We start from the raw sequence: 12671 nt of genomic DNA, 5'->3' as shown, positions 1-12671 counted from the left end.
ACCTTAAAAAAATTACTAAGAGTCACAGGGGCGAGGGCCTCAGACTTCAGACTTGCAGACCAAAACAATGAACACGTACACATAGGGAGCAGTACAAGGTTAAAACAATGTAAAAATATTTTTTCTATGATTATTTTTTTCATTATCATCGTGTCAAGTGACATTTAATTAGAAAATATGACTTTAACGCTAAACTGCGTATTTTTTTTGGTATTGATAAGTTACGTTGATGAATTGCGGCAGCCGGCGCCCGGCACTCGGCAGTGTTCGCCGGACCGCTGCCGCGTCTTGACGTGTCACGGCTTCACTCAGTATTTATAATACGACAGCTGCTCGACCCATAGTAAAGCCTGAAGAAATATATGTTGAAGTTAATACGACATTTCTGCAATATGAAGCCACCAACTAATGTAAGTAACCTAATATTTTGTTTATGTTAAAAAAAAACTACGTATTTCAATTATTGATTTGAAGCTTTCAAAATTATGTGTAGTTTTACTTATGTTACTAGTATTTTTAATATCAAAATATGTAATTTGCGTCTCAGTTTAGTGAATCTTATTCCCCTTTTTGTCTTTGAAGATACATAAAAAATACGGTAGTTTCAAATGTGTGATATAAAAACTTAAGTTCTCTTTATTTAAACTAGAAACTTCCGAATAGACCACGTTTTCGCTCGGCATTTTTAGCGAATACATGATGACCTATTTGAAAACGTTTGCAGCAATTTAAAAAAAGAATTTCAGCTGACCCATCAATGAAATCTTCAAAGGAAGTTGGCAATTTTAATAAACAGAAATAGAATTTATTCGTCGTGTATGATTTATATTGGCTAAACTACGTCCTACTATTTAAGTGATTGATCGTTTGAATTTGAGGACGTAAGTAAAAACTTGGAAAACTTAGCAATTGATAAATATATGATAACATTAATATTTTTTTTTACTTATTTCTAAAAACGTTTATTATTACGTGTATTATTTAAAATACGTCAAAGTAACATGACATAAGCTAGAACGTGTATGTATTTTATATGATTTATGAGAAATGCTGAATCATTAATGTAATGCGAAGCCGATTTAATAATGACGTCTTCTAAAACAATATTTTAAAAGAGTTGTATAATGTATATGACAAGGGGCAGTAATAAAACAGTAAACTCTTAAATGTTATCAATTTAATACTATAGGGGGGTATTGATAACTAACAATGAATGATTCATTATCAGTATAGGAAGATGCCCTATATTGTTCGCATTTTGAGGACAAAAGTTTTCTGTGCCTTTCTTGTCATGTTTATAATGGTTGTTGTTGTTGTCGTTCTAATTATATTTTTCAATATTGAATGCCTCAATACACTTTACAATAATTTCTTGCTGTTACCTGCACGTGGAATCTCAATATTAATTGCAGTGAAGAAGATTATCCATCCTATAACAGACGTTATAGTCCTTTTAGCACAGATTGAATAAAAAAGGTTTGAGCCAATAAGTGAAAAGCCTTTTCTTCAAGTTCGTTTAATCGACACGCTTCCTGCTAAAATTTGTTATATTAATATGTATATTGTTTGATTTTTTAAATTCAAATCTTAACTTTCTTGCAGCGCGAAGTTTAACAAATTTCTAGTTAAATCATAGGCTATATTACTGATTTTATAAACCATAAATATTAAGGCTATAGGGGCCAATAAAAATGGGTTCTTGTAGGTCTTCAAAAACTTTGAACTCTTGTTTCGGAAACAGGTTTATATTCGAATACCTTAGTCGGGAAGAAAGCTGGTTTTATTTCTAGAAAATTTGTTGGAAGACTGGTTTTTACTAATTACAGTGTCCAGGGTGCGCATGAATTTCGAAAGAAAAACGGAATCATGAATTCATGATTCTTAATATTCTATTATAAAACTACACTAAGAAAGCGTATTTTCTTATTTGTTTTGTATTGTTCAAAACTCAATTAGTCCTGAGTTTTTATTTATAAAAATGTAGTTTCTGTTTCGGAGTAACCTTGCCGACAACCTTATTAAATAAATAATTTTATATATTTTTTTCTAAACAGGCCGCTCTCCTGCACGATGTCAACATCCCAACCAAGAAAGCAACTTTTGGGATGGGTTGTTTCTGGTCAAATGACTCTCTTTTTGGAGTCACACCAGGCGTCATCCGTACCAGAGTCGGCTACTCCGGTGGTACCACGAAAAATCCTCATTACAGAAACTTGTAAGATTTTTGGTTTCATATTTCATGATTTAATGTTGTCTGTGCCCTCACATGAGCTTTGTTAATATTTTTTTTTGGGTAGTGTGTCGCAACCCTTAAACCTGAAGTTGTGTTCGAACTCCGGCTGCAATAATGTTTTTTTCTAAATGTTGAATAATACTATAATAGTATGACTTATACAGTAAAGAAATCGTGAGGGAAAACTGCGCTTCTAACATCTAAAACTCGAAGACATGTCAGACTTAATAATTTAAGGTCGCTCACCACGGTACATCAAAGTTTTAACTTATTATTAGCAGATTAAACGATTAAAAATTTACCTTTTTACGTACTCGCTTATACCATACAACATTATGATTTTATGGCTTAAAAACATCTAAGGATTAGATTCAGAGCGACAGTGCTAAGTATCCCGTATGTCAGGAAACGTATTGTATAATCAACAGTCTTCGTTTAGTCTCGACTCAATGTTACTTTTAATAAAAACTAAATAAATAAAACCATATATAATTACACAAATGTAGTAAAAAAAGTATTCATAGACAAGATAAAAAACAATTGAAGTAGTAAAAAGTTTAATTTTTGCGATAATACAAAAATGTGTCAAGGTCAGATAATATTATCAATATATTCAAATGCAAGATAACTTCATCGTTTGTATACAATACGCGTTTTTATGTCGTTTGTCAACTTTACGATTTGTAGAAAATTGTCTAGTCATTGATTTCAATTGCACAGAGTTGCACAACTTTATAAAAAATAATAATAAAAAATCCAAATTTAAAAATTTATTATTAAATTGCGAGTACTAAAACTTAAAAATGACAGTTTTCAAGGACCTCTTAGAAATAAGTGATCGAAGTAGACACAAGAAGCACGGAATAGATTGCGAAATATACTTGCGGAGGTTAAGAGTGTCAGCCATTGATGATAATGGGGATGAATCATAAGACTACATTACATATTTTAAATTACGATACAATTTAAAAAAAAAAAAATAATCGAAAAAATTTCTTATAAAGGAAAGTTGTTACAATTGTTGTGACTTTTTGCTTTGCCTTATTATTATTTTTTCTCTCTAGTCATCGAATGATATGATTTAAGATGATTAAGGTCATGTTAAGTAGTACCGTAAGAGAACTTAGACTGAAGACTGGTAGTAGACCATATTTTTGTTCCACGCCAGGTATGATTTGTAGTGGCAAATATCATTTGCAATGCGCAATAATGACGAAAGTGTAAATCTTGCATGATATGTAATAATTGTATTGAATTAATACTAATAGTTTTGGTTAAAACTGAATTACTATTTTTATTTCATTCCAGTATTTTTAAAGTAGTTTTTAAAATAGATAAAATAAACTTAAACGTGAAAAATCGTGAGCTATAATAATTACATTACCACGAAACTCATTCATAACATTGTAACCTAGTTGTTTTGTATAAAAAAAAACAATTAAAATAATAATTACATGAATGAACTTATTAAGAACCGTTAAAACTGTTTTACTGTAGTAAATATACGTGGTCATTAATCTTGCACGAGTGTATATTGCGTAATTATAGTACTACTGTAATTACAATAAAGCTATTATATAACATGTAATTAATAAATCGATTTTCTTCTATACTTTTTATTATAGAAAATGTAAACTAATTCAGACATACAGTTTTAAATTAATATTTAACAGTGTAAAGTTCAAATGCTTAAATATGCTTAGATCTACTTGCACACGTAACCTGACCACCTTGGCATGTTTATGTTATAGAGATAACAATGAAGCCTTATACTTTTAGATTGAATTATCATAACATACTACTATATCTATAACAAAACACCGTATAAATACAGTGTGTAATTTCATGGCTATAAAAATATTCGTTATAGAAATGTACTATTGTTCTAGAAAATAATAACTCGTTCAAAGCTCCTAAGAATCCTTTATTATTATTTGATGTAACTTGTGGTTTGTTTTACTTTTCTTACACGTACAGTTTCAGACACTACTTTGTTGTATCTCAATTAATGAGATTAAACCTTCTAAATCCATCTTATACATAAATCCAAATTAGTTTTGGTTCTATATAAAAACACGTATTTAATTAATTTTCAACGGCTGTATAATTCAATTCTTAGAAGTATTTGAATTGTCAATGCTAGTTTTAGATAGAAAATAACTGTATCATCTCTTTCGAGTAGTTACTAACATTTTTTGATGTATAAGGAGGCACATCTGATACGTGATACCGCCGCCCATAGACAATCATTGCCAGAAGGAAAGAAATTGAAACCTTATAAAAAAATCTAAATAATTGCACGACATTGTATGTTTGTATGAGCCAAGGTTGTGTCGGCAAGGCCAAGGCATCGTCTACGCATGCGGGCTCTATTTTTGGCACGTTGACCGAGATTGTAACAATCGTGTCTAGAATTGAGTACCACTTAATCTAACTGGAATAAATAATTTTGAAATATAAGGAAAACAAATTGAAATTTGGTTAGAGATTGACGCATCGGCGCAGGAATTAATTTTGTTATTATCTTCTTGTAACATTCGTACTGGGCATGTGATGGATACGTGTCTACATAGATTATATGAGGCTTTAATAGGCCGATCACCTTATCAGCATTATGTGTCTTAAACACGTCTTTGATATTTGGATTGTCTGCTTGATGAGGTTTTCCGTCATTGTGTATTTATTTTTTATAATATAAAATTCCACGACAATACGACTTCAGGATTTATTGTTTTATATAAATTATATGCTGTGACAATATTAATATTTTATAAATTCTATTTTCCGTGGATTTTACACAATGGAGTCGTACCTTGCGCTAATGATAAGATTCCTATTGAATCTGACATGGAAGTTGTACTTAGCGCCAAGGCTGGACGGATTATTGAAGCATGGCAATTAAAATTTAATTAACATATTTACATTTCTTGAAAGGGATTAGAGAGCAACACGTGATTTGCTAATGATATTTTAATATTGCGATTAGCACTTGTTTTGTGACTCCGCTATTAAGCAGTGATAAAACAAATCGTTTCACAAAGAACTTATAAAGGGGTATTTTTTGTGTACAAAGTACATTTCACATTTTTCAAAAGTAAAAAGCATTTATATTGGTTTTCATCTTGAGCAGTTTTATATCGTATTCCGTTTCATACATTCCTCTTATTACAATTAGAATTGTGCGAAGATTAACTAAACTCATCTTTGAATCTAATGATTTTTCAGAGGTGACCATACAGAAGTTATAGAACTGCACTACGACCCAAAAACGATCACTTATGAAGATCTGCTCGAGATGTTTTGGGCGAACCATGAATATGGACTTACCACAAAATTGAAGAGACAGGTATAACAATTATTATTACAATTATATATTTGAAAGTTTCTGTGTCATTCAAAATTCATATTTATTCTTCGCGATCTAAGGTATCGTAACAAATCAAAATCTTTTTACTAATTTTTCGTCTGTTCCTGTCAAATAGTTTTCTTTTTTTTATGTACTCCTTACCATTAAACCTATTTATTTATAATAGATGAGAAGGGGACCATGCTTCAATAAAGAAAGCGTCATAACGTTTGTAGATTTTCACAAGCAAAAGCCATCATTTAACAAAAGAAGTATGCGGTTAAAAAGTATGAGCGAGAGGTTTTTGTCTTGTCCGTTTTACACCCTTTATACCTAGGCTTAGGTACCGATAAATATTGCCTATATTGCCGCTCGGGTGTAATCATAATGTCGCTTAAGACTAGGAGTGAGATTCATAGTCGAGCGTTAAGTATGACTCTCGAATCACAAAATCCGTTACTTTTTTGACGTTTCTGAATTATACTAAACTGTAACTTTAATATAAATGTAAAGTATAAATTCGATCATATTTTATACGAATGTGTGAAAACTTCGTCATCTTTCACTTAAGTAAAGAAATGGGAGATTGAAAAGAAAATCAATTATTACGCTCGTGAAATCTAGTTATACTCTGCGACAATTGGGTTTATCGGCTTTCCACGTAGGCATTTGCTTCATCGAGTAATATCACACTTTAATTTTATGTGATATTACTCGACTCCACATTTTTGATGGTAATTAATAAACTGCAAAAAACTGTACCGATTTTAAAATTCCAGCATTCGCAATTTTTTTTTAATGTAATAGTTTTAATATTTTTTTTTTTTTCGCCATTTGAATATAGGATTATATTTATTTGCTAATTATAAGTTAAACCGTGCGTAGTGTTACTATTGTATGTGGTTTTACTATTATTATTATTTGTTTTTACTGAGTATTAGATTCTTATTTGTTTTTTTGCGACTGACCTAGCTGCTGTAGTCTATGGCAGAATGACCAGCGCTGTGGAACAACTCTGCTCCTCAGCATAATGATGAGCCGGGCCAATTACAACCACAGCACACACGCCTTACACAATTAAACCTTTTTCTTTAAAAAAAAATTGTTATCTCTCTATTATTATTATTTTATTAATTATTTTTATTTTTTGATTATTGTTATTTTATGTGTTTCTGTGTGTGTGTTTTGTTAGTAATAAATGTTATGTCTATGTCTAGTGGCCAGTACCTAGTACGTTAGTAAAAAATCCTATTACATATTCCAGTACCAATCCCTAATATTATACCACGAGGAGAAACAGCAGGACGCGGCGGAGGCCTCGTACAAAGTTATGCAAAATCAGTGCAACGGACAACTTCGGACAGAGATTGCACCAGCAGGTCCCTTCTACCCAGCTGAAGAGTATGTATTAATAGCTAATTGATGATTTTCGAACTCATAAATCCAACATTTCCCTCTTAATCTTGCCGACTCCTAATGTTTTTGTCTAACGTGCATAACCTATACTGAAAATCTAAGTAAAAAAACCATTTTTAAATCACAATTTCGATATTTTAGAGTAGGTACATAAAAATTAAAATCGTACCTATACATAAACGAACACCTTCTTGGTATTATAGAACAAATTAACAATTTACGGTTAATTAAATTGTCTCTAATTCTATAATAACTACTTAATTACATATTACCTAAAAAATACAACATTGGTTATTTAATGCCCGATAATGAATACATACATACAATCTTAACTAAATTGCTAAGCAATCGCTTATACTAAAGTTAGTTTCTGAGTACAGCTGTTAAAAGACGGCTTTTGCCAGCAATGTAGAATAATATATGAATATTTAAAATTATCATTTGTGTAATAATGTCAAGGCCCACTCCTTTAGAGAAATCAGCTGTCAATAGGACTACTTAACCTTTCAATAAGTAATAATTGACACGTGTATGTAAAAATTTTCTCCCTCATGTCCAGTGTTTCGAGTTGTCATAGGTAATTGTAACAAATACGATTTGTACGTAGATTAAATGTATTTTGGATTTCGTAAAGATTATTATAATATCGTCGTCTATATATTCAAGTGATATACGTAACGAGTACTTAATTACATTAGTAATAATTATATATTTTAAGGTACATACAATATATTTTCACGAATATCTATTTAAATGAGTGTCTTGAACTCGTTATTCAAATTCATTTGTTATTTCTTAATAATAAATTTAGTAATACTCCAACAATTTTGGGTGGAAAATTTACATTTACACTATTTATTTGTAAACCTATGTTAATCCTGAAAGCACTTCATAATCCCTCCCAGCTTTAAATATTTTTAAATTCAAGAAAATAACACTTTAAATTTTTCAGTTACCACCAGAAGTACAGATTGCAAGGTCACAAAGATTTGTGTCGTAGCCTTGGTCTGGATTCTAAGAAACTACAAACGTCACACGTAGCGGCCAGACTGAACGGCTATTTGGTGGGAATTGGCGGGAAAACGCAATTTGAACAAGACATAGTCCGATTGGGTTTGAACGAGAAACAAGCGGAATATGTGCGACGAGAGTTCGAGAGAAACGAAGGAGGCGGTCTAGCTTGTTAAAACCTGCGTGGAGGTTACATTAAGCGCGGAGCGCTTGAAAGCATAGACTATATATGTAATATATTTTGACGCATTGACATATGACCATTACATATTTTTAATAATGTGTGTAAAAAAATATTTTAATATATGAGTTGTTTTAACAGCGCAAAAACTACTGATTTCATGTATTATACGTAGATAGTATTAGTTTTAAAATGTATTTTTGTGATAATTTGCTACATTCACAAAACAAGTTTTTATTTACGTCTATTTTCCATAGGTTAGTACGACGTAAGTCAAATGTTTAAAGATTGTGGCTTTAGTAAAACAATTTGTTCTTCATAATGCATTTTTGAAGGAATATGTTCTTTCATTTTCATTCCATAAACGTTTTTCTCATTATAATAAGATTTAAGGTATGTTTCACGTTCCTTTTATTTAGCGAAGATTTAAAATGTCTAGTATTTTAATATTGCATTGTAGGGTTAGACAAATTTAGTATAATATTTTAAAGCAACATTACATAATGTATTTTTGACATATAAACATATTTTTTTATGAATTAAAATTATTATATTATTAACAAATTGTTCAAAAGCGTTGTTTTATTTCGTTAATGAATCTAAATATTGCATTTTTCAATATTTTTACAACTATAGTCAAACAATTGCTAAACTGTAAAACTGTTTGGGCTTCAAGAGTATTCAATTATTAAAAGTTTGGAAAGTAAGCCATAGTAATTCATAAATTATCTATTGTCTAACGTAATAATTAGCCAAAGTATTTTTCTCAATACATTAATTTCATTTCATTAATTTCACGAGTAATATACTTATTATGTATTTCATAAAGTTCTAAATTAATTTTGAGTATATTTACGGGAATCAATAATATTTTATATACCATACGGATTACCATATGGATTAATTTTAGTACAGTTTTGTTGTTAGTTCTAAAACATTCCAATAGAGGGCACTTATACAGAATTCCAATACGCGGTGATTTCATTATTAAATTAATATTTGTTAGTTTACACATACTTTTATTTACTATTATTAGTTAGTTAACTACTAGTAATGGCTAGAAAATTTACAGGATTGATATAAACGTATTTTGTAATAGTATAAGTATTATATAATAACTGTTACAATTATAAAGAGAAGAGACATACCTAAACTATGAAACCCAGATATTAAAATCAAATACTAGAGTCATACTTAATTCGACATATAGTCTCGACTGAACCTAATCTAATTTTTGATAGTACAACCAATTAATTACTTATAACTTAAACAATGTAAGTGACATCACGTTTTGTTTCTGAAGAAGGGTTTTAATAAATATGCCAATTATTCAGTTATCAGACTGATATGATATACAACTTCGGAAGACTTTGAAGAGTACACAGTAAAATTAAAAGACTCATTAGTCATTTGTGGTTTCTTTCGACGTTCTCTTCGAAATGGAATGCTGATGAATTGAATATGACTTTTTCCGATTTTAGTATGAAAGTTGACTACTAGAAAGAATGATTTTCCTCTGCAGTCCGGTATAAACACATATTACTATTTACTGGGTGTAATCTAATAATTTTATAGGATAGGGGGAAACGCCAAACAAGAACGCCCAAAGAGGGCAGTCATTGCAGCCCATGGACACGCATTTTAGGCTATAAGAGCCTTACACGTTAAATTTTAATTATTACGACATTAATACAAAATATATCACTCCATGCAGCGAATGTGACTTTCGTTATCATTGTAAGCTAATAGGCGAGCACTCGAAACTTTAATGAAAACATTTTTTTTTAAATCATAGAGTACCCTACATGTCTTCATAAGATATTTTTTTTTTATAAACACTACTCCCCTGCCATATTGTCCAGGGACTTTTTATACCACATTTTTTCCAAAAATAAAAACAATATACATTTAATTTATTCTACTAGTTCGCGAATGGCAGGCGTCGCGAAATACGCCCCGGCTGCATCGGTAATATTTTTATTTACAATATTCATGGGCGAGCCGGGGCGCATTTCCTCGCGAGACCCGCTCTTTCGGTTTTGTTTGCCTCCTTTAAATATTTAAGAATTTCATAAGATATATTAGGCACATGCATTACGTATTATTTTTTAAAGCGAAATAAAATAATCAGAAGATGACATTAAGTACACAACGAATTTGAATTTATTGAAATTTGTCTATATCCGACTTCATTTAAAAGTGTTTGTAAACTAGAGGTGGTGTAGCATGTTCACCCTACATACTTTTCTGTCGTGTTAAGATACCAGAGACTAAAAACTTGTATCTACTTTCTTATTAGTTTGCTGTGAATTTATATTGTAAACCGTCAAATTTGATATAAATGAATTACAAAAGTTACAACATCATCACATCAAGTACCTCAGGTACTAGATTCTACCTAGATGTAAAGGTATTATATTTGCATGCATATCACGATCGCATGCCTAGAAAAGCATAATGCTCATTGTTTGATATTCTCTCTGTGAATACTGCGCAATAACTTAAGTGTTATAATCGAGATGTACACAGAAGACCAAGTTATGAATATGGTTTGCTACAATACACTATTCAGATTTACAAGGGAAAGAGTTGTTTAGCTTTTAAGATAACGTAAGAATAAATATTAATTGTTACTCAATTAACCTTTGGATTAGCTTTTACATTTTTGTTTATGCATATTATTATTTATATTTTTACATTACTTAATTTTAGTTATAGTCACTTGTTATTATATGCAATTGTTGTACTTTACCCTCTGTAGGTGTTTTTTATTGTTCTATATTAGGGTTGCCTGGAAGAAATCGCTTGTTAGCGATAAGGCCGCCCGTTGCCTAATGACTTATGTAACCTGTGTTTTATTTTTATATATGTATAATTTTGTATATTATCGTAACGAAGTGTAAATAAAGAAGTTTTCGCGGTATTAATAGTTAAAAGGTTAATATGAAACAATTCACAAAGTTGTAATGCAATTTTTTATATCGAGGGTCCATAATACAGAATAGGCACACATCTAATTGTATATAGTATTTATACTCAAATCCTTCAATTTCAATTTTATAATGTATGGTGACAATGACATTTCGTTTACAGATTTGCGCGCAAAGAATCGTTCGTGCGCTAGCTAGTCATCGTTTTTGCGTAGGCGTTATATACAAAATCGCTTTTATTTTATGTTTTAGGTATCAATTTATATAAGAACTCATATATTGATGTATCTAGAATGATGTCTTTGATTGAAATCCAACCTCGCATTTATGCTGGGCTACTTTGGGACCTAAGACTAGTCTCTAATGTATCTTACTTCACTTAACGTATAAAGAGACAGTTGTTATGTTCAAAATGTAAATACGTTATTGATATATGTATCTGTGTCACGTTTACTTTCGCCTGAATTGACAAATATCTTGAGAATTTTATTTTATCTATAAATGTGTATATTTTATAGTATATAGATAATATTGTAGTTATTATTCAATACAACTTAACTTTGATTACGTATATATTCAATAAGGAAACATGACATCACAAATACATAATAAATTGTATATTTAAAAATATACAATTTATAATTATAGTATGTATAAGTATAGTACCCTTAAATTGCTTCACAGATATAATAACACAACTAAAATAAAAAGAAATACATTAAAAGGCACAAAAATATAAACACAGCCATTTAGAGTGCATCAAAGACAAATTTACGATGATAATTTTAAAATCTTAAACAACTTCTTCTCAACCTCTCCTATGCTGAATATTCTTATTGTGCTGTACTGTAGTTTAATTTAGTATGAAAAATTAGAAATTATCATGTCCAGTATAGTTAATATGTCAAGTAGAAGATACTACCTGCCCTCGACACAGGGAATCTTAGTATGAGCTAGTGAACTTTCTGTTTTAATTTATAAAGATTTTTCTTTCTTTCTTCAAAAGGCGCTTGAAGAGAGGCACATAAACAAATTAAAATAAGATATAAGCACAAAATTAAATTAATCTACATATAAGAAATGAAATATAGAGTACCTCAAATGATTGTATGAATTTTAACAGGACGATGAAAAAACAATCACTTTTTTTAATTTAAAATATCAAGATATAAATAGCAATATCAAGACTGTATAGTATCTAATATTATTTATTGAAACAGTCAATTCCAGTCATAGAGTTTTATAACTCTATAATTCGAAATTGCATCATAATAGTATGATAATACGATAACTCATAACAATGATCTGAGGTGTGGTGCAGGCACACTCGGTGCACCGGATGGGCCCTAACAAGATAATTCGTGGCCTTACTCACCGGGGTCAATTTGGCACTTGGTACTTTGGTACAATTGAATGATTTTGAAATTGTATACTTTAAGAGTATGTGAATGACATGGGCATAGAAGGCTGATCAGCCTTTAAAATAAAAATTAAAAAAGGAATATGCAATGTGAGGCCAGTCCATATATATGATTGTAGCATCACAGAATTATT

The 12671-nt window shown here is 30.4% G+C and overlaps 1 protein-coding gene across 1 annotated transcript; it reads left to right on the top strand.

Moving 5' to 3' along the window:
* The first annotated feature begins 238 nt into the window (after positions 1-238).
* On the top strand, positions 239-8714 carry LOC123712321 (peptide methionine sulfoxide reductase). The gene is made up of 5 exons (XM_045665342.1): positions 239-410; positions 2055-2215; positions 5459-5579; positions 6844-6980; positions 7948-8714. Exons 1-5 carry the CDS (start codon positions 363-365, stop codon positions 8180-8182), a joined length of 702 nt encoding a protein of 233 aa, XP_045521298.1. The 5' UTR covers positions 239-362; the 3' UTR covers positions 8183-8714.
* The last annotated feature ends 3957 nt before the right edge of the window (positions 8715-12671 follow it).

The sequence above is a fragment of the Pieris brassicae genome, chromosome 7 (assembly GCF_905147105.1).
Source record: "Pieris brassicae chromosome 7, ilPieBrab1.1, whole genome shotgun sequence".
Taxonomy (NCBI): domain Eukaryota; kingdom Metazoa; phylum Arthropoda; class Insecta; order Lepidoptera; family Pieridae; genus Pieris; species Pieris brassicae.
Note: the sequence above shows the minus strand (reverse complement) of the source record. Positions and strands in the feature narration are given on the sequence as shown.